The sequence below is a fragment of the Pipistrellus kuhlii genome, unplaced genomic scaffold (assembly GCF_014108245.1).
Source record: "Pipistrellus kuhlii isolate mPipKuh1 unplaced genomic scaffold, mPipKuh1.p scaffold_m20_p_9, whole genome shotgun sequence".
Lineage (NCBI taxonomy): Eukaryota > Metazoa > Chordata > Mammalia > Chiroptera > Vespertilionidae > Pipistrellus > Pipistrellus kuhlii.
In genome coordinates, this window is record NW_023425595.1 from 1,996,256 (window position 1) to 2,022,866 (window position 26,611).

The 26,611-nt window shown below is 44.2% G+C and overlaps 1 protein-coding gene across 1 annotated transcript in view; it reads right to left on the minus strand.

Annotated features, from left to right (window-relative positions):
* The window catches only part of FBXO3 (F-box protein 3), a 34,355-nt gene extending 15,444 nt beyond the window's left edge, over window positions 1–18,911 (minus strand). The window contains exons 1-5 of the mRNA XM_036426223.2: window positions 18,754–18,911; window positions 14,552–14,641; window positions 11,279–11,442; window positions 2,297–2,411; window positions 540–744 (exon numbers count right to left, since the gene is read on the minus strand). Of these exons, the coding sequence (XP_036282116.1) occupies window positions 540–744; window positions 2,297–2,411; window positions 11,279–11,442; window positions 14,552–14,641; window positions 18,754–18,857 (678 nt within the window). The 5' untranslated portion in view covers window positions 18,858–18,911. The remainder of the gene's footprint in view (window positions 1–539; window positions 745–2,296; window positions 2,412–11,278; window positions 11,443–14,551; window positions 14,642–18,753) is intronic.
* Between the last annotated feature and the right edge of the window lie 7,700 nt (window positions 18,912–26,611).

The following is a 26,611-nucleotide window of genomic DNA, read 5'->3' on the forward strand; positions in this document are numbered from 1 at the left end:
GCCTATAGACTGAAGGGTCCCAGGTTCGATTCCGGTCAAGGGCATGTACCTTGGTTGCAGGCACATCCCCGGTAGGGAGTGTGCAGGAGGCAGCTGATGGATGTTTCTCTGTCATCGATGTTCCTAACTCTCTATCCTCTCTCTTCTTCTCTGTAAAAAATCGATAAAATATATATTATATATAAAAAAAAGTTCCTACTGCCCTTGGATCAAATGATGCTCAAAAGCTAAAATTTTAAAGTTAGAAATGTATATTAAAATGAATTACTTCAACAAAAAGCTCATTCGTTTTCCTTAAACTTAAAATGCCTTCACACAAGTCACAGCTTTGTGTCTGCATGAACCACAGTTTGCACTGTTTGTCCGCTGGTAACATTTCCTTTTGGCATCCCATGCCACTGTGTCTGGTTAGCTAGGTCTATAATTAAATTGCATAATGCCCTACACCCACTCAACAACCCTGAAAATTCCCAATGCTCACAGTTGTACGCTCATCAGAACACATCTTAAAGCCACACTTACGCACACTTCCTACTTACTGGGCATTGGTAGAACACTTCATTCTTGTTTCGGCCCTCTGCAGCTTCCACTGCTATGTACTGACTCAAACCGGTGTGTATGCAGAAGGTCAGAGGGAGACAGTATTTCAGTCCCTGTCTCTGCTGAAAGCCTCCAGCGGCCGTGTCCACATCTAACAAGTCTTCCGAACGATAGTGATTGGACAGCGCCATGCTTCCCAACAACCTGAGGAGACACTCAAAAGTTTAATCCGCTGCAGTGCCAAACAAACACCTGTGCTTCATCTTCCTCATGAATGATAATTTCACACTGACAGCTTTAGAAGAACTGGTTAACATGTCAATTCTAAACTGGAAATGCCCAAAACACTGTAACTTATACATTACAGCCAAACTCTTGAGTGGAAAGATTGATTTAAATTAAAATCCTAAATGTCTAAAATGTGTGTCAGCTTTATAAAAAAAAAAATAGTTTTATTGCATTCTGGAACCTATCTTGCTATGATAAACTGATTTGCTTATGTTTTGCTATATATACCTATATGACTAATATAATGTTTCAAGGGATAAATTCTCTGATACCTTTGTGTTGTTACAACCTTTAGCTTACTCTATCCTACTAGGCAGTATACATGTTAATCAGCCTAAACCTTAACCACATTTCATTAGCTTGGAATGCATGGGATCTAAATTCATCTCACTGCATGTTCATGAGAGTAACTCAGGTGTAGGTCCTTGATGAGATTCCTATCCCACATCCCACCACTGGGCAGGGGATAGATAGAAATTCGTGTTGAAATGCATAGCCTTCTTGTCATGACACTTCTGGGCAGCTCTTTTAATAAAATTCTCTAATTATAGGCTATGCTCTTGAAGTGTGACAATTTTTCAATTCTGTCAAATTTCAGTTTGATAGGAAAAATAGGGAGAGAAAAGCCAATAACTTAGGGTTATCTAGTCCTAACTGCCCATATTGCAGAAATGTACTCAATAAGAGAGTACAGGGAATGTAGGAGGTGATCATACCGAGATTGCAACGTAGTATTCAGACCTGAAATGGAAACAGAGCCTCAAAGGATTCTTCACACACCGAGACATCGTGTTCCAGTAAGAACAATGCAAAGTTCTCCCTGAATTCTTATTGGCATCGCACAAATGCAATGTCACTGAAATAGCTTAGTTTCATTAAAAAAGAAAAAAAAAAAGAAAAAAGAGTAGACCCATTCAAAACATATGGTTTTTAAAACCATGAGTGAATTTGACAGTTGCTAACTACATGGTCTGCTTTTCCGGAAAGGTTCCTCGATGAATACTTCATCTTTTGAAGTTTAAAATAGGCCATTTAATCATAGACCATGCTTGAATAGGACAAAACTATATGTTTTTTAGTTTAGTACATGTAGTTCTGAACAAGTTATTGTTTTTACATGTATGGCACACAGAATTTGCGCCAAAACAAATGATCTGGCTGTAAACAAGATAAACGCTTGAAGGGTGCTGAACAGTGTCAGCTAAAATGTACCTCCACATGCATTGCCCCACAACCACCCAGACTCCACTTCGTTCTAAGGAGGTGCTGACAAAGACCAGGTTTTCATGAGACACATTTATTTTGGTCAAGTCAAATTCAAGCTGGGGACTTTGTCTTACGGATTGCTACAAGGAAGAAAAGGGAACTCCTATGCTATTTCATCTACCAAGAAACAACTACAGTTTGTTTCTTTTCTTTCTAGATTAAGTTGTATCATTAAAAACAATCAAAACAGCAAGCGTCTTACCCAGGAACCACTAACTTCTGCCCGTTGTGGATACGATAGGAGCATCGATAATCATCAGGAAGTTTGCAACCGATCTGAGCTTCCACAGCATCGAGGTCTTCCTCTCGAGCACCCTCTGCAAATGCACCACAAAGCAAATTATGAAGAAACAATAAGCCTTACATCCAAGACGGAATGCAGTCTTCCTGCTAGCCAGTGAAACCACCTTAGGGCCAGGGAGTTCTGCCCGAGATGCACTGCACTGCTGAAATAGAGGGAAGGGAACTGAAAACTCAGAGGAACTTATCGCTTTAGATTGGCTGACATTTGAAGCCCTGGGCAAGCACATTCAGTAGGGAAACACTGGCACTGAGTGAAATATGGAAAAGTATGCGCCAATGAAATCCACAATAATTTTTCACATTGCAATGCAAACATGAGGGCATATCTCTTTTTTCTTAATCAGTATGCCCACACTTCTCATTAAAAACAATCTCCAGAAGTTCTCTTGTCCAAGAGTCTTAAAGGAATCTCTTACTGGACTTTGGTGTATGTTCATGCTGCGAGGTGGCCATGAACTTAAATTCAATGTTGCACGTTGGTAAGCCTGCCGCATATTTTAATTTGAAAAAGTAGGAAATAATCACAAACACCAAGAAAAGAGGTTTGCTTTCAGCAATGGTCCACCAGGTAGTTGGATCAAACCTCTTGCGAGGGACTGGAAAAACCGAACACCACAAAATTGGTTTCAAGGCTTTTGGAAAACCCCCAGGGCAGGGAGACAGGGTCGGGTGAGGGGTCCAGAAGAGAGAAGCCGAGAGGGTAGCCAGGCCTCCAAAGGGGTCACCTCGCCTTTGAGGCAACTGCCAATTCTGGAAGCAAACATGAGGCTGAGTGGCTGAGAGATTGAGCAATGCTTTGAACACTATCACAGGACTGAGAGAATTTTCCAAAATTGATGAAAACACCAAACCACAGATTCAAGAAGCACTATAAACTCCATGGAGAATAATTACAAAGGAAATCACATCTAGACACACAACTGGAAAACCGTGGCAAATCAAAGACAGAAATTTTCAAAGCAGCCGGAGAAGGGGAAATGCCACGTAAGGAACCTTCAAAGGGACAATAAGACTGACAGCAACATTCGCAACAGAAACAGAAGCCGGAAGAATGGCACCTTCAGAGTGCTCAATCAAATACTACTGACAAGAATTCTATATCCAGTGAATGTATACATCAAAAGTGAAGATGAAATAAATACTTTTTTAGGCCAAAAAAGATCTGAAAAAATTTAGCAGTAGTGGTCCCTCATTAAAAACACACACACACACACACACACACACACACACAAGGAATTCTCGAGCAGAAGAAAAATTATCCCAGATGGAAGCACGAAGGTACAATAAACAATAAAGAGAAACAGAAAAGATTCGTTGTCCAGAAAATGTTAAACATATTAATTTAAAAGAAACTTTTATAAAATAAAAAGAGGGAGTGCAGAATAAAAGTAAGAAGAATGCAAAATAGAAAGACCTACTCAGATGACACAAATAAAAAAAACATATAGAAGTAGTATATTTAAATGCAAATATATTAGTAATCACATTAAATATGGAGTAAATAATCTAATTAAAAGACAGACTGACATCAGATAAACATGATCATATACAAGAGGCACATCTTAAAGACGTAGATAGAGAAAAGAAAGCTAGGAGAGCTCCACTAAAATCACACACACAAACTAGAATTTAAAGCAAATAACATTATTAGAGATAATGGAGGACTTTTTATAATGGCAAAAAGGTTCAATTCACTACACAAATATAATTCTAATTTTGTGTACCTAATAACACAGCTTCAAAATATAATTTTTAAAATGAAGAAAAGTGGAAAAAGATACATCTATAATCACAGCAGGTGTATTCTTTTTCTAGTGCCACCATATTAGCAGCTTTAAACACTCCTTCATTATTTCACAGTTTCTGTGGGTCAGAAATCTGGGCGTGACTGAACTGGGTCCTCTGCTCAGGCCCCACAAGGCTGAAACCATGGTGTCAACCGGGCTGCTATCTCACCGTCTGCACCTCACGCTTGGGGTCCCCTTCCCAGCTCACTGGTTCCTGGCAGAATTCAGCTCCTAGAAGCCGCCGGCCCTTCCCTATCACCTAGCCTCTCCACACATGCCAGTTTGGGTATTCAAAGCCAACAGGAGAAATATCCAAGCTTCAAATCTCCTTGACTTCAAAAAGGGCCCAGTTCCTGTTAGGACTTACCTGATTAGTTCAGGTCCACTCGGGATAATTTCCTCAAATCAACAAATTTGGGACTTTAATTACCTCTGCAAAACCCTTTCACCTTTGTCATATAACGTGACCACCCACAGAGCTGAAATAAATTATATCCACAGTCTACTCACACACCAGGGGAGACTTTATACCATGCATGTAACAGAGACTGTGGGAATCATGAGAACTCTCTCAGAACTCTGCCTACTACAGTGAGAAATTTCAACATATCTCTGTTAGTAACTAATAGAATCAGTAGCCCCCCAAATAAATAAGAGTTCAAGATCAAAAGTTTTGCCTAATTTTACAAATATATGTAAATTTTATGTGTGTGTGTGTGTGTGTGTGTGTGTGTATATATGTGTGTGTGTGTGTGTGTGTGTGTGTGTGTATATATATATATATATGTATGTATGTATGTGTGTGTGTGTATTGATATGTGTATATCAATGGTAAAATATACACTCTTTTCAGTGTACACAGAACATTTACCAAGATAGATTATACACTGGACCAGAGAACAAATTTCAAATGACTAGAGTCATAGAATATATTCTATAACTGTGGAATTAAAAATAAATTATATTTTTAAAAAATGTTAAAAAAAAAAAAAAAAAGTCCCACATGTTTGAAAATCAAGCGATATATTTCTATATAATCCACGGGTCAAGGAAAAAAATCAGAAGATATTTTGAACTGCATGTTAATGAAAATACAACATATTAAAACTTGTCTGTGAAGCTCCTGATTTCCCCTTCAATTTTGATTGATAGCCTTGCTGGGTACAGTATTCTTGGATTCAGATCCTTCCTTTGCATGACTTTGTATATTTCATCCCATTCCCTTCTGGCCTGATATGTTTCTGTTGAGAAATCAGTTGCTAGTCTGATGGGGGTTCCTTTGTATGTAACTTTCTGTCTCTCTCTGGCTGCTTTTAAGATTCTTACTTTGCCGTTGTTGTTTGCCAATTGAATTACAATATAATGTGCCTTGGCGTCTGTCTTCTGGGATTCATTTTGCTTGGGACTCTGCGAGCATCTTGGATTTGTGTGGGTTTTTTCTTCTCTGTCTCAGGAAAGTTTTCTGTCATTATTTCTTGAAATACTTTTTCCATGTCTACCTCAGTTTCCTTTCCTTCTGGAACCCCTATTATTCAAATATTATTTTGTTTTGTACTGTCCCAAAGCTCCCGTAGGCTCTCCTCTGCTTTTTAATTTTTTTTTCTAGAAGCTGCTCTAATTGGGTATTTTTTTCCATCTTGTCTTCTAGCTCACTGATGCGGTCCTCTGCTTCATCTAGTCTACTCTTGATGCTTTCTATTGAGTTCTTCATGGTCGTGATGTCATTTTTCATTTCTTCTTGGTTCTTCTTCAATTCCTCTTGGTTCTTCTCCAATTCCTCATGGTTCTTCTTCAATTCCTCATGGTTCTTCCTCATTTCTTCTTGGTTATTGTCAAGTTTCTCTTCCATTCTTTTTAGCCATCCTATGATCATTACTCTGAATTCTTGCTCTGGTAGGCTGCATGCCTCCGACTTGTTTACTTCCTTTTCTGGTGATGCCTGCTTTTCCTTCATGTGCGGGCAATTTCTCTGTCTCCCCAAGGCCTCTCTTTTCAGGATGTCTGGTTATGTGGTGTTCCTTCTCCTTCCTTGAGAGTTCAGCTGCCCCTTAGCTGCCAATCAACATTCCCTGAGCGACTCAGACCCTGCTTTTTTCTGTTCTGGGACCAGGGTCAGAACAAGTCCATCTGTTCGGTCGCCATCTTCAAGCTCCGCCTCCAACATATTAAAACTTGTGATATGAAGCTAAAATTGTTCACAGGAAAATTTATAGCCCTAAAAACATTTTTAAAATATATTTTTATTGATTTCAGAGAGGAAGGGAGAGGAAGAGAGAGATAAAGACATCAATGATGAGAGAGAATCATTGATTGGCTGCCTCCTGCACATCCCACACTGGGGATCAAGCCTGCAACCTGGGCATGTGACCTTGACCAGAATCAAACCCAGGACCCTTCAGTGTGCAGGCTGACGCTCTATCCACTGAGCCAAACCTGCTAAGGCAGCCCTAAAAACATTTGGGGGGAAAAAAAATAAGAAAACCTGAAAATTTATTATCAAAATCATCTCAAATCAGGAAAAAAGTGGCAGTAAACTCAAAGAAATCAGAGAAATTAATGAAATAAGAAATGAATTGGCAAAAGCAGATGCCAGTTCTTTGAAAAGACTATTAAAATTGATTAGCCCCTACCTAGCAAGAATGAACAAGAGGAACAGAGAGGAAGCACAAATGAGTCCAGAAACGGGAAAGTGAAATCACTACACCTCCAACAAGCATTACAAAGAGCATCTTATTAAAAACTTATGGCAATTTAAAATATAAATAAAGTGGACAATTGCCTAGAAAAACACAACTTATCAAAACTGACATGAAAATAAGTTTAAAAAAAATCTGAGTACTATTTCTAATAAAGAAATTGAATCCTTAGTTTAAACCCTCCCTACAGTAAAAGCTCCAGGATTGAGTGGCTTCATCAGTGCATGCACTTAACAGGAAATAAGATCAAGTTTACATAACTCTTCCAGGAAACAGAAAAAGAGGCAACACTTCCCCACTTGTTTCTCAAGGCCAGTATCATCTTTTTAAAAATATATATATATTTTATTCATTTTTTACAGAAAAGGAAGAGAGAGGGATAGAGAGTTAGAAACATCGATGAGAGAGAACATTGATCAGCTGCCTCTTGCACACCCTCCACCGGGAATGTGCCCGCAACCAAGGTACATGCCCTTGACCAGAATCGAACCTGGGACCCTTCACTCTGCAGACCGACGCTCTACCACTGAGCCAAACCGGTTTGGGTCCAGTATCATCTTAATGCCAAAACCTGACAAGGACATTTATGAAAGGGAAATTATAGGCCAAACTCTTTCATGAACATATCTGTAAGAACCCAGTCAAACACTAGCCAATCAAATCTAACAATATAGAAAAAGGATAATATAGAACAGCCAAAATAAGTTTATTTGCATAATGGTTTAACATTCAGAAAATCAAGCAATGTAACTCAGTGCATTAACAGAATGAAGTAGAAAGATCATGATAATCACAAGACTGGAAGACATTTGATAAAAATTCAATGATCAAAAACACAAAAACAAAATAACTCCTCTTAAACTACTATCAGAAGGAACTTGCTTCAATCAGATAAAGAACATGTACAGCAAACATCATTGGAGAAATGTCAAAAGCTTTCTCTCTGCAAACAGAAAGATAAGGACACTTACATCATCATATCTTTCCAATATTGCACTGAAGGCCCTATACCAGTGGTCAGCAAACTCAGACAACAGAGTCAAATATCAACAGTACAACGAATGAAATTTCTTGTGAGAGCTGAAAACCAACTTCTGCACATTGGCCACAAAGCTTCAATCGCACTGTGCGTGCACGCCTGCACGTGGTATTTTGTGGAAGAACCACACTCAAGGGGCCAAAGAGCCGCATGTGGCTTGCGAGCTGCGGTTTGCTGACCACTGCCCTAGACAGTTTAATAAGGCCATCGGCAGTGCAATAAGGCAAGAAAAATAAATAAATAACATCTAAGGATTGGAAAGCTAAAAATAAAACTATTGTAAAGTACATACTCAAAGAAATGCAAATTAAAACCATCACTACACGCCTATTAGAAAGGTTAAAATACAAAGAATGACAACGTTAAGGTGCTGGCAGGAATGTAAAAGTGGTAGAATCCCTTTGAAAAATTAACAGTATCTTTTGAAATTTAATATAAGCACACTCTACAACCCTGTAAACTCAATCCCACGTGTTTACCTGGTAGAAATAAGTTCATATGTACATAAAAAATGATTTACATTTGTATTATTTATAATTCTTTTACACTGCATTATTGGTACCAGCCAAAAACTAGAAATAACCCAAATATCCATCAACAGAATAAACCTATAAAATGTGGTGTGCTCAAACAATGGAGTACTATATCACAACAAGAATGAACAAACTACTGTTAGAGACAACAGTTGAATTTTACAAAAAAAAAAAAAGGAAATAATTCATACAAAATACATACTTAATCATACAATTTACATAAAGTTCAAAAAGAGAGAAAATTACTCAGTGCTAATAGCAATGAGGAGAGTGGTTACCCCTGAGAAAGAACGAGGCGAGGGTTCTAGATTATTCTACGTCTTGACCTGTAGGGTGCTACAATGGTGTGTTCACATTGTGATCACTCAGAGCTGTGCACTTTCTTTTTCTCTTTCTTTTTTTCTTTTTTTTTTAAATACATTTTTATTGATTTTTCACAGAGGAAGGGAGAGAGATAGAGAGCTAGAAACGTCGATGAGAGAGAAACACCGACCAGCTGCCTCTTGCACACCCCCTACCGGGGATGTGCCCGCAACCAACGTACATGCCTCTGACCGGAATCGAACCTGGGACCTTTCAGTCCGCAGACCGACGCTCTACCACTGAGCCAAAACGGTTTCGGCTGAGTTGTGCACTTTCAATCTGCCCATGTTTCTGGAGGCCAGTTAGCATCACCAGTGAGAGCGTGTGGGTATCGCTCAGTATGTGATGAAGTGCCCGGCGTCTCTGCAGTAACTTCTGAAAACCCATTACTCCAGTCTAGTCATGAATACTTTGAACAAAGTCAGTATGAGGGCCATTCTAAAAATACCTACTGGTACTCCTTCAAACCGTCAAGGTCATGAAAGACAAGGAAAAACTGTGAAACTGCCAGAGACCAGATGACACTAAGAAGACATAACCACACGCAATATGGTATTCTGGGTTGGATACAGGAATTGAAAAGGACATTATCGGAAAAGCTAGTGGTATCTGAATAAAGTCTGGAGTTTAGTTAATAATAATTTTCCAACGAAGACTTTAGCTTTGACAAATGTCCCACAAGGCAACACATCAGGGGAAACTGAAACTGGGTAAAGAGTATACAAGAATTCTCTGTACTGTTTTTTTGCAACTTTCCTGTAATTTCAAATTACTCCAAAATGGAAACTTTATTTTAAAAAGTTTATTACAAAACAAACTGAGTAACTTCCCAGACCATACAACATTAAGAAATTACGAATTTCTTAAAAAAGAGGCAGCTAGAGAGAAAGAAATTTTTTAAAAGCCAAAAACCAATCAAACAAACAAATATGGCAAAAGAAAAGTATAAAGAAATGTATGCTTACAAGACAGTGCAGTCAAGGTTTAGAGAGGCAGCTACTACAAGAGAACCTGGGAGTCAGATCAGGTGAACGCTCAGCTCTGCGCTTACTGACTGACTCCGGCAAGTTAGCGCTTCTCTTTAATCCCATTTCCTGGCCTGTGACATGGGAGATGCCACCTACCTGAGAGGATTACAGCGGGGATTAAATAAACTCCAAGTGCTTAGTGACATGCTTTACTGGCTCTCAATAAATATCCATTTACTTCCCTTGCCCCCGAGCTTGCTTGTATGAGGAGCCCGTGAAAAAGTTACTAGGAGCCAAGAAACCTAGATGAGAGTCCTGTCCCTCACTATTATGTGACCCTGCCTAAGTCACCTGGACTCTCTGAGCCTGTCCCTTCACCTGTAAATGAGGGGCTGGTATAAATCAGGGAGCAGCAACCTCTAGGCTGCAGGCCAAACCCTCGCCTGCCGCCTGATTTGTGAACAAAGTTTTCTTGGAAAAGTGCCACTCCTGTTTATGTATTGCCTATGCTGCCTTCTACAATGATAGCAGGAGTTAAATAGTTAAAACAAGGCACCATCTGTCTGTCCCTCAAAGCCTAAAATATTTACTATCCGGTCATTTAAAAAAAAAAAAAAACTTTGCTAACCCCTGGTCTAAGTGATCTCTAAAATCCCTCCAACTCTAAAAATTTAAGCCAACATGTAAGGTAAATATGAAATCTGAAGATACATGATACATACCATTAGGCAGGTTTATGAAAGATATAAAGGGTGTCCCCCCAAAATGCATGTCTACTTAACAGCTGGTAGCTCAATTCTGAAAATGAAATAGTAGCTTTTAATAAATGCTGGCGTTATAATTATTCAAAGTGTGTGTATACATTTTTTGGGACACCCTATATTAATGTATCATAATTTCAAGATACTTATAAAAATTTCCCCAAGCCCAATCCTCATCTGCTTTCCCAGTTTCCTTTCTAGGTGCCTTGAAAACAAGTCAGGGACTGTGCCACTGAGGTGAGGAGGAGGTTCCTGACTTAGTCCTAGAAGGACGCACAGGCCTGGCATTCCTAGAATCCCCTGCATTCCAGATATCAAAGAGCCTTCGTCCTATTCCAACTCAGGGCAAAGCCCCCAGACAACTGACACCTGAGAGTAACACAGGGGCTGCCAAGGAATTCTCTGACAACAACCTGACTTCCAGTCACCAGAAACAGAGCGGTGAGCAGGGAGGCCTCGGAATACCAAACTGAGTGGAAAAAAAGAAGCTACTCTGTATCCTAGTTTCTTGGTAACTCTGAACCTGAAAGGAGAAATGTCTACATCCTCGTATTCCAAATGTTCTAATATTGAGGAGCTCTCTAAGGTCCTAAGACATTTTAAATAACAGGTCCTTTCTGCCTTCAACTGTTAAGACCTTAGCTCTGAAATCAGCCTGACATTGAAATCCCAGTTCTGCCTTTTATTTTGTGATGGCAAACAACTTACTTAGCATCTTGGGTGGCTCACCGTACCTTTAAGAGACAAAACCATCCGAGGACATCTGGGCTCCAAATATCTCTTGAGGTCATCCCAGGCCTTTTTAATAGCAGCATAATGGTCAATGTATCTTCCTACATCAGAATAAGTATCAATGAACAGAGACTTCCAGCACTGATTCTTCTGTGTTTTCTCTTCCCTAGACAGGTTACAAAAAAGAGATTTAAAATCTTTTGAAATAAAATTAGTACATATTCTAGACATTTACCAACAAACTTCATTGAAAATTTTTGGTATCTTTTGCCTTCCTTTTCGTTTATTTTAGCTACAAATGCAGACTAGCAAATAGTGACACCAAAAAAGTTAACAATAGGAGTCACTTCTGGCATGGTAGGTATGAATCATTTATTTCTTACTTCCTACTTACCTGTTTTCTAAATTTTCTAGTTTCAGTAAAATATGTGAAGAAAACATGGAGCTTGAATCTCAATTACTTCTAAAAGCATACCAATTACAAAATTATAAATGTGTGTGTACAGCTGACCTTGAGCAATGCAGGAGTTAGGGGTGCAGACCTCCCTGACCTGCATCCCAGGCAAAAAGACCCGAAGAAAGGCCTGGCTGGTGGGGTTGGGCGTTGTCCGGGACACAGAAAGGTTGCTGGTTTGATTCCCGGTCGGGCATATGCCTAGGTTGCGGGCTTGAGGAAACCAATGGATGTTTCTCACGTTGATGTTTCTCTCTCCCTCTCCCTTCCCCTCTCTCTAAAACCAATAATAATAAAAAAATTGTTTTTAAATTAAAGTATAACTTAACTAATAACTACTATTGTCCTGGCCAGTTTGGTTCAGTGGATGGAGCGTCAGCCTGCAGACTGGTCCCGGGTTCGATTCCGCTCAAGTGCCTTGGTTGTGGACATATCCCCAGTAGGAGTGTGCAGGAGGCAGTTGATCAATGTTTCTTTCTCATCGATGTTTCTAACACTATATCCCTCTCCCTTCCTTTCTGTAAAAAGTCAATAAAATATACTTAAAAAGAAATAACTACTGCTGACTTGAAGCCTTACTGATAACATAAACAATTGATTAACATATATTTTGTATATTGTATGTATTATATACTGTATTCTTATAATAGTGTAAGCTAAGAAAAAGAAAATGTTAAGAAAATCATAAGGAAAATAAATTTACAATAGTTATTGAAAACCATCTGTAGATAAATGGACCGTGTAGTTCAAACCCAAGCTGTTCAAGGGTCAACTGTAGTTGTTCAATTTTAGAAAATATTTGGAATCTAATGACACAATAATATTAATCTAATTTACCTACACTGGATCACCCAGAGAATCAAATAGCATCATAGCAATCACATAATTCAACATTCAGATTTGATACAATTCCACAAATATTTATTGTCTACTTAGCCACTAGAGGACATTAAAAAAAATAAGGCATACCTTTTGCCCTAAAAAATGCAGTCTTATCAGGGAGAAAGAATAGTATCAGGCAGAAGTGATACAAGACAAGACAGCCACAAAGGGCCTTAAGGTGACATGCTAATATCCTGCAGGAAATGAAGAACCACAGAAGAGGTTTAACAGGGTAGTTCAAAGACAGAATTGTGGCTATGGTGTGGGAGGGGTGTGAACTAGAGGCTCAGAGATGAGTCAGGAGGGTTTTGCAGTAATCCTAGTAAGATGAACTCAAATAGGAAGCTAGATGAAATTAGTAGAGAGATTCAAGAAATATAGAGGCAAAATCAGAAGGGTTTAGTAACTGAATAAATGGAGGGAGAGAGGGATGAAGGGAGGGAGGGAAGGCAGGAAGGAGGGAAAGAGGGAGGGAGACAGGAAGGGAGAGAGGAGAGGACAGATGTGGGATGATTCCGGTTTGGGCTTAGAAGCTCAAGTGGATGGAAGGTGCTGCCCCGAAGATCAGGAATGTAGGATGATCAGGTTCAAATATGGAGAAAAGGAAGTTCAGGATTTGTTTGGTGTGTTTTTTTGTTTTTTTTTGTTTTGTTTTTGGGGTTTTTTTTTTGGGGGGGGGTAGTATTTTTTTATTATTGTAAATAATATATACATACATATTTATCAAAACAAAAAAAAGTACCATAGAACTTATGAAGCCCAACCTCTCAAAGGAAACTTTAGTTATTTCTGGAAGTTACCTCTGTAATTCTAAATGTTTATGTCTCTAATTCTGATTTATCAATTTCACATCTACCTATTGATACCCTAAAGCACATGTGTCAAACACAAGGCCCGCGGGCCAAATCCGTCCCGCCAGGCCTTGCAATGTGGCCCGCACCGCGCTGTCATCACTGCACTCCGCTGCGTTTCCATCACAATGACAGTTTATGACTGTTCAGTAAACCATTCGGCCCGCGATTTAGGCTGGATTTTAGATTTTGGCCCCTTCTCTGATTGAGTTCGACACCCCTACCCTAAAGTAAAAGATCATGATAGCCCTAGATGGTCTGGCTCAGTGGATAGAGCGTTGGCCCTCAGCCTGAAGGGTCAGGTCACATACCTTGGCTGCAGGCTCCATCCCCAGACCCTGGGCAGGGTGTGTGCGGGAGGCAACCAACTGATGTCTCTCTCACACTGATGTTCCTTTCTCTCTGTCTCCCCGCCTCTCTTCCACTCTCTCTCAAAATCAATGAAAGAATATTATCGGGTGAGGATTAACAAAAACAAAACAAAACAAACAAAAAAGGTCAGGATAAACAACACTTAAAATTCTTTCCTCTCCATTCTCCCTCCTCCCAATGTTTGATAGCTGTTATTAATACTCAGTTCTACTGAGTAGCTTGCAACTTCCAATGACACACTTAAACCTCTACTTCTTGCTTTACAACTTCAGTCACTACCCAATTCCCCTCAATCTAAGAAAAAGATAGTAGCAATCCTACCCTCTTTCACTTTTCCCAACTCCCACCTTCTGTTATCTACACTTTCATTCTGCCAAATCTATTAATATTTACTAAATCCATGAGCCCTTATGGGACATCCAATGGAGAGGCTTAGCAGGAGGTTGTGCAATAAGCCCGGAGCCCAGTGGGGCTGTCAGGGAGGACAGCCAGGGCTGGGAGTGAGCAGCACACAGCAGTCACAGAGCATGCCGGAGAGCTCAGAGGGAAGAGGGCAGGGGCCAAGGACAGAGGCTGGGAGAACACCAGCACTTAGTGGCAGGCACGGAAGAGCCACTAAAGGAGACAGAGAGAGGGGTCAGAGGAGAACCCGGATAGACTAGTGTTCTAGAAGCCCAGGGCCAACTTTGAAGAACACATGTTTCCTGAATACTCACTCAGATATCAGCCAGTACTTTTTGCAATGTCTTCTCCACAGGGGATCATGACTGGATAGCTGGCTAAGTCTTCGACTGACGTAGCAACAACTGACAGTAACCAGGTTCATGGTTAGTATAAAAAAAGAAAGAAAACAATTTAAAATTCAAGATGAAAATATTCAACGTTAAGATTTATTCTATTCCTTTTGCTTTTCTCCTTTTCCACTTTCTACCCTTATAATTACAAAACAGTATTTTCAAAATATGTTTAATGTGTTAGCTAGTATAATTACCTTTTGAGTGTTGAAATCTTATTTGATTTCACAAATAAACCCCCAAATCTCTACAATGGTAATTTTCTTATGGAAGTCTACAAAATATATAAATCACTGGAGTTAATTTCAAATCAAAGAGCCTTCTTTCACTCCTTGTGATGATAATCATTTCTGCACACGGGAAGAGTGTTATTCAGTGTGTGTATTTTTAAGATCTGTGAGACCTTTTATATTAATACACAGACTTTTGTTTGTTTTGTTCTAATTTTTCTTAAAAGAAATAAATATTGCAGCTAAAACTACTTATTAATTATACCAACTATTGGAGAACCTAACTATAAAGTGTCACCATCATAGCAATTCTATTTCAATAGCCATAGCTATTCAAGTTAGTATCAACTGCTCAGAAGCATGGAATGTTAGAAACAAATCCCTTGTTACATATTAGATTCTACATTGTGTTCTTTTAAAAGATGTGTTTTTAAGCCACACCGGCCTATACTGTGTCCTAATACAACAGTGTTCCTATCTCATAAATCCAACACTACATATTTAATTTGCAAAAAGGATGTGCCTAAGATTAGGAAAATGGATTTCTATCTTTTCAGAAGACGAATCACAAGTTATAGAAAATAGTATTCAAGGATCTCACTTGGGCCATGGCTCATCAATGAATGGAATCTTAAATCACATGGGGTTTGTCAAGGCCATGTAAAAACTTTTCCTCAATTTTCAGATTTTACACAAAATCTAACCTCACCCTTTTCTGCCAAGCTCACAAGATCCCCAAACGAACATTTGCAGACACTGAATCTGTCCAGTTTTGTAACTCAGCGTCCTCTTTTCTTGATCCTTCTCCTCCTCTGTCTCAAGAGTTAAACGACATAAAGGAATCTCTTAAACAAGCACCCAAGGTGCTTCTGATGCACAGCAAGGATGGGAACTTCTGCTCTAGAGATTCTGACTCAGTTTGCTTGGGGCAAGATCTTTACCTCAGGCACATGTATGTTTAAAAAGTGCCACATGTAATTCTGATACACACTGAGGGTTAAGAATGATTGGTACATAATAAATCACCCTAGAAGGGAAAAGGAGATTCAAACTATGCAGTTGCTATTACACAATGAATCCAATACAACCTAATCCCGCACAGCAATATGCACCAAAAACTTCAGAGCTTAGCACTTGACAAAGTCGGGCTGTATTTTTCTAAAAAGGAATATAGTGCAGAAAAGAAGCTGCGGTGCTTTGGAAACTTTTCTGTGGATAAGATTCAATGGTTTTTGTTCATGTTAGGTGTCCACTTGCTTAGGCTCAGGGATGCCTAGCTAGCTGGTTAAACATTATTTCCGCGCTGTGCCTGTGTGGATGTTTCTGGAAGAGATTAGCGTTTGAATGGATAGACTAAGTGAGCCAGATGACCTTCCCCAATGGAATCCAGTGTGGGCCTGACTAGAACAAAAAGGCAGAGGAAGGTTAGATCTGCTCTCTGACTGACAGCTTGAGCTGAGCCAGGGATCTTCTTTGTCCTTGGTGTGCCTGGCTCCCAGGCTTTCTGACCCAGGCTGCCATCTACACCATGGGCCCTCCAGCTCTCAGCCCTGGAATTATCCCACCAGCTGCCTTGAGTCTTCAGGTTGCAGATGGCAGATAGTGGGATTTCTCAGCCTCCGTGATTCATGAGCCAATACCTTATGATAAGTCACATACACACACACACACACACACACACACACACACACACATTCTTTTTCTCTCAAGAACCCAAATACGGTATTCAACTCAGCTCACTTTCATAAACATTTATGGAAGGATCCTGTCACGTCTGTTTACAACTTTGATTACTACCTAAAGCATTTACAATAAAATCTGACCTTCTCACCTTGGCTCCCAAGGAACTGCATAAGCTCACCAGCTCCTTCTCAAGCCACTCTGCCTGAGTCACTCCCTACCCGCTGCAACACCGGCCTTCCAGCTCCTCCAACAGGCCATGCCGCTGGCCACTCAGCTGCTGAGCACACTGCTCCCTCTCCAGGACTGCTCTATGGCGTCCTTCATACATGGCAGCTCCTTCCAATGGGAATTGTCTCTCCCTCCCATTCCCTAACAGAGTGGTTGATTTATTTCCTTCATACCACTTAGCATCTCTTGTATTTGCACTTTTTGTTTTCCTTCTTTCCCACTAGACTGTAAGCTTCCTCAGAGGGGCCTTATCTGCCTTCCTCAGTATTGTATTCAAGACATTTAACGGACTGGCGCACACAACAGGCATTAAAAAAAAAAAATCTGTGAATAAATGATCATTACAAAGATAAACAAGACAGTCTTTACATTTAAGAAGTGTACAACCCATCTGGCATGGCAAATAAACAGAGAAAGAAGTTAAAAGAAAGGAACCAAGTGAGGGGGTCTTAAAGAAATTTCATCTTGCCAGGATGGGAAGAGGGGAACAAGGCATTGCGGGCAAGGTCAGAGCTGAAGCCACAGAACACAAGCAGGTAGTGTGCTGGCAAAAGTCTGGTTTGGCTACAGCACACTGAGCCAAACGCTGAGCGTCTTAAATGCCCCCAGAAATGTAGATTATAGTCTGCAAACAAGGGGCGTCTAAGTTTTTAGAGAATGACAGCAAGATCTGTCTTAGAAAGTTCACCCTGCAGCAATGTAGTCCTTAGACCAGAAGGGTGTGTCTATCTTCGATTTCTAAGAGGCTATCGCAACAGAACATTTCAGAGGAAGACGGTCTGCAACTGGATCAGCCTTTCCCAAAGGAAAGAGAAACTTTATCTCGGCGTTAGTACCAGCCTGTAGACAAAAAAAAAAAAAAAAAAAAAAAAAAAATTGTTTTCAGGAAGAAAAAAAAAAAAGTTGTTACAGGTACTACGGCCAGACACTTGGAGTCATCCTTCTGTCACGACTCAGATAGGCCAACCAACAGCTACCAGCAGTTCCAAAAAGGCTCTGCTTCTGAAAGGACCCCTGATAACACAGGCACCATCATCAAACAGCCAAAATCCAACAGCTAATTAAAAAAAAAACACAAAAAGCAAACAAACAAACAAAACAAAAAAAAACCTGAATCTCGCCTACCCATCCTTAAGAGGGCGACTTCACCTCCTCTTCCACAGCTGTGGCAGCACACACACACACACAAAAAGGACAGAGCCATGCCACCAGCTGTCAAGGGTGTAAACAGCGCCATTTCTTCCTCCACCATCCCACACAGGCTCGGCGCTGAAGGAACTGGGCACCGGACCACCCCAACCCGCAAGCGGGGTTATTTTTGGAACAAGATGCTAGCAATCCGGGCACCGGAGAGAAAGCGGTCACCTGAATCGTACCAACCAAGGGAAGTCAGTACCGAAACCACCAAATGCACCGTGTGGCAGCGAGGAGGACGGCTGGGAGCAGGGCGATCTCTGCAGCAGCAGCAGAGAAGTCCTGGGTGCGCGGCGCCCGCCAGGTACAAAGGTGCGCGGGAGCCGCAGCTGGGCACCTGGGGTCGGGGGTCGCCCGGCCCCTTTCGGGCCGGCGCCCCGCCTGCCTGGTCCGGCCCCAAAGGGGTCTTCCCAAAGCGGCCAGGGCTGGGACGCAGCGGGTGCAGGCCGGGGGGTGCGGGCTGCGGGGGTCGCGGGGGCGGCAGGGGGAAGCAGTACCTCCCTCGCCCCGGAAATGAGCCTCCCCCGAGGCCTGGGAGACGGGGCCCCCGGCGCTCCTGGGGTCTGGGTCCCGGATGGAAGACCTCACGGCGGAGGGGACGCCCTGACTGCCCCTGCCTCGCCCTGGCTCCCTGGGTGGCTCTGCAGGAGCGCGGCCCCGCATCACCTCTGGTCCACGCAAGGTCCGGGTCCAGGTCCGGGAGCCGGGCCCCCGTGCCTGCAGCCTCCCCGCCTCCTCCCGCCCCCGTGACCCCGCCCCTGCCGCGCCACGCGCACCGCCCCCCATTACTTGATGAGGTCCCGGTAGTCCAAGAAAGACAGGATCAGGAGCAGCGGGTCGGTGGGCAGCGATTCTAGGGTCAGAGGCGCGGACTCGGGCTCCGCGGCGGCCATCTTGCCTGGCCCGGTGCAGGCCTGGCCCCGCCCAGGCCCGGCTACGCTCCGCCCCCGCCGCCGGCGCGGGCGCCGCTCCTCAGCGACTCGCTCAGGTTTGTTATGTAACTGCCGGGCGGGCCCCGCCCATTAGGCGGGCCGTGGGGCGTGGCCAATGAAAGGCCCCCGCCCACCGCCCCTCCCGCTGGCGCCCGCGCTGCAGGATCCTCTGCGTCCCGAATGCCGGCTTGTCCCGGAGGCGCGAGCTCTGCAGCCCCTGAGGTCCTGGTCTCTCCCGTCCCATTCGGGTCTCTAAACCGGCCCGTGGTCCTACCCGGTTTGGCCCAGTGGGTAAGCATCCATCGGCCTGCGGACGGACTGGAGGGTCCCGGGTTCGATTCCGGGCAAGGGCATGTACCTTGGTTGCAGCCACATCCCCAGCAGGAGGCAGCTGATGGATGTTTCTAACTCTCTAACCTTCTCCCTTCGTCTCTGTAAAAATAAATAAAAATAAATAAATTTTTTTAAATAAATAAAAAATATCTTTAAATAAATAAACAAACAAATTGGCCAGCCCGGCCCCCTTCCAGCCTTTGTTCTAACATGTTCAGCCTCCAGTCCCTCATGCGAAATTTTACACCTCGCATCCTCAAAGCTTCGCCCCAAATCTCACGCTAAATCCTCTCCGCCCTGGGCCTCCAAATCCATCGCTTCTCTTCGTTTTCCGACCTGGAAGCCCTTCCTGTTCCCGCTTCAACCTTCTTCTGTCCTCGTGTCCCTGGCGCAGAGCGAGGCGGCTCCCAGCCCCGTCCCACCGAGCAGGGGCAGGAGTCAGCCAGAGGCGCCTTGGGCGGCTCTCCTCCCACTGGGGGGGCGTGAGCTCGGAGGGCATCATTTGAACCCCGAGTAACAGGTGTGCCCGGATTGACTCTAAGGGTCAGCCGCTGCCATTCGGTCGCCGTGGTTATTTTACGGCAATTGGAGCAATGCAGAGTGTGCAGTCAATGGATTTTTGTTTTGTTTTTGTGGAGGGTTAAGCACCCAGGTGTTACAGGGTGAGTGGAACATTCCCCCCACTACCACCACCCCGGGGCATAATTGAATATTAAACATATTAAATATATCGCCAAGGTGGTAGGTATGAAAGCGGGACTGGGAGAGGGAGAAGTGTCTGAATTGCGAGCTGGAGAGTACATCATTTATCTTACCTGATTTCTTATTTTTCTTTGCTTTTTCCAAAGGCAGGAGGGTGTCGGGGCTTGGGGACTGCAGTCAGACTTCCACTTCACACAGGTCACGTCCTTTACCAGAAGTGGGGGTGCCTAACTCCAAAGCCCGTTCACTCTGAAAGCCAGTGGCTTATGGATGGCGATGAAGCTCGGGGTCCAATACATGTTCATTTTCAAGCCTTTATATACATACACCCATACATACACACATCACTGAGTGTTCCACATTTTTCCATATGCTGGATAAAGTTTCCTCCCAATTATCTGGAAAAGTGAAATGATCTTCCCAACTTCCAAAATAATCCCACTCAATTTCCTCCGTACACCAACCATATGAATGCTTTTGCAGGCGTCTTCAAACTACGGCCCGCGGGCCACATGCGGCCCGCAGAGGAGTCTGATCCGGCCCGCCAGGTTTTTTGGGCAGTGAGCGCAGCCGAGGTGTTACAGTAGGAATTAGTCGTTCATATAGTCCGGCCCTCCAGCTCTCTGAGGGACCGTGATCTGGCCCCCACTTTAAAAAGTTTGAGGACGCCTGCATAGTTTTGTCTGATATTAATTACCCTTCCCTCCCCCTCCACAGGATGATATAAACCATGTTTATTTTCGGTATCTTACGATTTTGACATCCTAAAAATGGGAATAGACTACCCTGCTAGGGCTAGCTAAATCCTAAAGATAGCAAGCAACTCACTTGGGAGTACACCTCTCGTAGGCAAGCAGCCACCCCCTTTTATCTAACACTCACACACCAAGCTAATGCTTCCCCTGCTCTCAATCACCCCAGGTCCAGGCACCAGGCAATAGAGGGCACCCCTGAGCCCCCAAGCCCACATGTACTTATCCAACCAGCCAATTCCAAACTGTTTACTCTGCCCTGCCTTCCCAGTGCAGACCCAATGAAGGCCCGGGGCTAACCACCCCTCCCCCCCTCCCGCTCTGCCTCCTGACACGTGGCCTGGCTGTGCCCCTTCTCCGGGGAAATGTAAGAGGACTCTTTCCATGGCAGGGGCGTTGCCATGGGGACACTCCGTCATCTCCATACATGAAGATACAAAGGAGACACTCCCAGCAAAAGCCAAACACAGCCCCCACTGCTTACTTATATCTCTGGACTTCCAAACTATCCATGCCAGCACTTACAGCACGTACAGAATTGGACTGAAGTCCGTTGTTCTCTGCTTGACTCTCTCCCCAGGCTCAACTCTCAGTCTTTTTCATCCCTGTAACCCCACGGCCTAGCCTCGTATTCAACAAGTAGAAAGTTTGAACTCAAAACTTTGGGTGAAGACATTGCTGCTTACAGGGAAAATTGAGACACACACACATATATTTTTATAAAGGCATTTGCTCCTAATTTATGTTTGTATCTACGTCTCCCTCAGATGGGCTACTCCACTTGTCTTATTTTTTTTTTAATTTATCTTATTGACTTTTTACAGAGAGGAAGGAAGAGGGATAGTCAGAAACATCCATGAGACAAGAAACATTAATCAGCCGCCTCCTGCACGCCCCCTACTGGGGATGAGCCTGCAACCAAGGCACATGCCCTTGACCTGAACCTGGGACCCTTCATTCTGAAGGCTGACACTCTATCCACTGAGCTAAGCCAGTCAGGCCTCTCTACTTGTTTTAATCAGAAAGCATTTGCTTCTGCTCTCTTACTGCCGTTTCCTTCTCTCTGGACTGGGTCCAGTTATGACCTAAAGAGAAAACTGAAGGTGTGAATCTACCCTGCCATCATGGTCAGGATTAAGGTGAGGCGAGAGAGACACGTACCTGCAGCACAGCCTGTAAGAAGGCGGGAGTGCCCCAAACTCTCAATAATAAAATACATAACAATTCAATGAAATTTAAAAATAAAAAATAAAAACTAATGCTTTAAAAATCCATAATGAGCAAAATTCTAATCAAATGAAATAAAATCACCCAGGATCCCACAGCACTGTGCAAGCCATATTGGAGCCTACGGCCAGAAGAAAAAATGGGCATCTAATTACATGTTTTTATCTTCTTAAATGGCCATCCCTCATCCCCTCCCCCGAAGGCTGGAACGGACACTCAGCCGAGGGCTTGCTCCTTCCATGTGGCTGGACTCAGGGCTCCTGCCATCCTCCCCAGCCCCTCTCGCCCAGGCTGCCAGCCTCTGCCACTCCCCACCTTGGCAAGTGCCATCTGTCGCCAGCCCCTTCTGCAACAGCCCATGCCTCCTGGGGAGGTGGTCCCAACCCAGGCTCCCCTTTCCTCCCCAAGGCAAGATGAGGCAGGTAGAGGGCGTGGAGGAGTGATGTAGGAGAGCCCTCTCCTGGGCTGTGGTCTCCTATCACCCCCTCCACCTCCGCACCCCCAGTAATGGCTGGTGAGGGGGCAGGAAGAGGGAGCCAGGACTTAGCTCTTGGGCCTCTGGCTCAGGTTGGGGTTGAGGGCTCCAGAGCCTGTGTGCCTGGTGGGGGAAGCAGTCCCTCCTGGTCTGCTCATTCGAAGCTAGTCTCTACAGAGCACAGAAGGGTCTCATTAAAACGGGATTTGCTCGCCATGTCTAGTCCCGTGGTAGATCAGAAAGGCACCAGCTTCTGAAAGAAGAGTCCGTATGTGGGTTTTTTTTTGTTTTGTTTTTTTTAAAAAGGGTTCCCTCTTCTCTCAGGAATAGGGATGGATAATGCCTAAGAAATAAATAATCTTCCATGTTCTCTTCAGAACCCCCAGGTCACCTTGGACTATGGCTGGTAGTTTGTTTGTTTTTTTAGATTCTCACCCAAGGACTTTTTTCCCCTATTGATTTTTAGAGAGAGTGGACTATAGAGGGAAAGACGCAGAGAGAAATATCCATGTGAGAGAAACACATCCACTGGCTGCCTCCTACAGGAGCCCCAGCCAGGGCCCAGGCTGGGGAGGAGCCTGCAACCCGGTACTCTTCTGTCTGCAGGCTCTGTCCACTGAGCCAAACCGGCTAGGGCTGGGTAATAGGGCCCAACCTACAGATCGTGATAGTGTAGCTTCATCAGCTACAAGGATGTCATCAGCTAGTGCTCAGACATGGATGCATAGCTTATCCCAGGGGTCTGGACTCGGGCTTGTAAGGAATCTGGATGAGCGCAGTGTGGTTCTGCATTGATGCAGTTGCTCTTTAGAGGTGAGAGGCACACTGCTGCCTGGTGGCGGGGGCTGGGAGAGGGGGAGAAGGGGGAAGAGACAGACAAGTCCATATGGCCCCCAGCCTCATTCCCCCTCTTTTCAGGATTCAGCCAGGAGCTGCCCCAGTGGGCCTGTTTGCTGGGAGGCAGGACAGGCAGTCACCAGATGCCGAGGTCTGAGGCTCCCGCTAGCTGGTGGCTTGGCTGTGCCCCGCCCCACAGGTAAATGCCACCGTGCAGGGTCCCTTTCTCTTGAGCTCTTTCTGGGATGCGTCCAGTCTTCTGCCCGAGGAGGCACGACTCGGGGGGGGGGGGGGCCTGGATGGGGAATGAGGTGAGGGAGAGGGGGCCATGTGCACTCTCCTCCTCCTTCTCTGCTTGCAGCCCCCATCCCACCCCCCAACATTTTATATTTATACCCAATGGCATTGGGGGTGCTAGAAGCTGCACAAAGGTCACACTCAACTTTTCCTCATGCTGTTTTGGGAAATGGCCTTGTCCAACTGGGCCTCCTAGGGGCCAGACACATTCTCAGGAGATTTTGGGGATGGGGTTAAAGGTGGGGAATGGGTGTCCTCTGGGTCCCAGGGTGGCTCTCTCCACCTGAGAGGGATGATGGGGTGGGACAGCCAGAATGGAACTGTCAGATACCAACTCCACCAAACAGTGTGCCACCCAAAAGAAAGACCCCCCCCCCCCCAGGCCTAAAGGCTGCCCCCCTGGAGCCCAGGGAAACCCAGGGGATGCTTCCGCTTTATGGCTGAAGGCGGGGAGAAGGATAACATTCCTGGGGTGTGTGAAGGTTAGGGGCTGCCACTGCAGGTCAGAATGGCCGGCAGGCTGCTGGGTGGATGCAAAACTCTGGGATGGATTTCACTGGTCCTGTGGAGCAAGCACACAGACAGACCCGTGGCTCATGGGCAGCCTGGGATGGACAGGGGATTTAAAGGTACAGTTCCACTGAAACCGGTTTGGCTCAGTGGATACAGCATCTGCCTGCGGACTAAAGGGTCCCAGGTTCTGTTCCAGTCAGGGGCATATGCCTTGGTTGTGGGCACATCCCCAGTGGGGGGGTTTGCAGGAGGCAGCTGAAGGATGTTTCTTTCTTGTCAATGTTTCTGGCTCTCTCTCCCTCTCCCTTCCTCTCTGTAAAAAAATCAATAAAAATATATTAAAAAGTATTAGGGTGTCTAATCTCCACCAGCTGGGGTTGGCCATGGCTGTGTCCTCCCGCTCCAGTGACACGGTTTCCTCCCCTTTACTTTTTTTTTTAATTTATATATATATATATATATATATATTTTACACTCAGAAGAAAAATCTGAAAAGCATTCTTGCTCATCAGATTTACACTCATCTTAGAAGAAAAATCTGAAAAGCATTCTTGGTCATCAGACGAGACTGGAAGAGATCGAGCAGGAACTTCATAACCTAGATCGGAAGTTCATTGCTGAGCTGTGGAAGTTCAGAAATGACTTGTTTTCCTCCCAGGACCTGACAGCATTTGGTCCACAAACACCCTGGTGTTCAGCATAGTGCGGTGAGGTGGCCAGTGTCCCCAAGGCTCAGAAAAAAATGATCTTGCCCAATGTTACAATGACTGGTGAACAAAGACTCATTTTCCAGACCTTTATCTAGATTCTAGGTTATCTCACCCCTGTAGAGAGCGCCTGGGAAGGCACAGGGGCATTTCTTTAATTATTGCCAGCTGAATCCAGTGGCGTCGGCAAAGCCACGTCCTGGAAACACACTTTGCCAAAAGGCAGTAGTGTTGTCAGCTTGACCTTCCGCCCAGGTGCCAGGGGGTGGGATTTGTTATGTAAATCCAGCAAAGCACCAGGAATGAAAATGACTGGGGCCCACCCAAGAATGCACAAAATTTCCTTTGTCTTGGCTTTTAGTAAAACTTCCCTTTTTTTTTTCTTCTGTATAAAATAAACTCGCTGTATTGGCTCAGGGTCCCTGTCCCTGTCCCTGTCCCTGTCCCTGTCCCTGTCAGAGGACAGTTGTCCCACCAGGCCCCAGCTTTTTCCTTACATCTTTGTGTCTTTTTCTTTCATTTTCTCAATCCCCAGCCGCCCCTACTCAGGAACCAAACTGCTCTCTAGCCACACTGTACACGAAAAAGAAAGAAATATTTACACATCCCTTCAAGTCTCACACTTAGCTTACAGGAGAAAAAAAAAAGGAGCTCCTCTAAGCATTTTTCCTCCTGAATACCCCTTACAGGGTCTAGGGTGTGGACCCAGAGGGAGAGTTTTCACCCTTAATGCAGATACATGTGACTGCCCCCCAGGACTCAGTCTCTGGGAATTTCATTTGTCGTTGGGGAAAAGTGGGGAGGGAAAGGCCCGCGAGTCTGTTCACCCTCTGGTCACGGAGAAGCCACATCTTCTCTTTCTCCTCCTTCCTCTTTCCTATCCTTCCTCTTCCTCTTCCCTGCTTGTCCTTAATTAAATATTCCTGCCCCAGGTTGAAACACTTAGATGTGGAAAACTGCCTGTAGTGCGCAATCGGACCACCAGAGGGCAGCACGAGACCGTAGCTTTGTCTGTCTGCCCAGGACCAGGTCCCTTTAAATCCGCAGCTCCCCTCCCAAACGGGATATTGGGTTCCCAGTCCTGCCTGCACAGTAGAATCATCTGATGACCTTTTGTAAACTCACAGGTGCCTGATGTTATATAACTGGCTTGTGGTCTCCACCTCAAGTCAACTGCATCTTCTACGCCTGGGAATAGGGCACAGGTGTTGCCCGTCTTGGAAGTTTCTCGGGTACACAGAGTGGAGAACCACTCATGGAGAACACTGAATCCTGAAGACTGTAAAGGCTTTTAGGAATCACCTAACTCTTTTTCCTAAAGAGGTGTCAGAGGTTAAGCTGTTCTCTCACAGCGGACCAGGGGCAGTAGGAAGAGATGGGAACTCCAGCCCTGCCATGCGTGAGGGAGCTACTCCAGGGAAGGGTCAGTTTTTTTTGTTTGTTTGTTTTGGGTTGTTTTTTTTGTTGTTGTTTTTAAATATATATTTTATTGATTTTTTACAGAGAGGAAGAGAGAGGGATAGAGAGTTAGAAACATCAATGAGAGAGAATCATCGATCAGCTGCCTCTTGCACACCCCCTACTGGGAATGTGCCTGCAATCAAGGTACATGCCCTTGACCAGAATCAAACCTAGGACCTTTTAGTCCGCAGGCCAATGCTCTATCCACTGAGCCAAACCGGTTTCGGCAGGATCAGTTTTGATATAGTTAGGCGGGCTTACAGCTTAGCTGACACCACCTCCTGCATACGCTCTGGGAAGCGGGAAGCGACCAGAGGGTGCACTCACAGACCCAAGCAGGCTTGTTTTTGTTTCAGAAGGTGACAAGCTGATGCTAAAATTTATGTAGGAATTCCAAGGCCATAGAGTAGC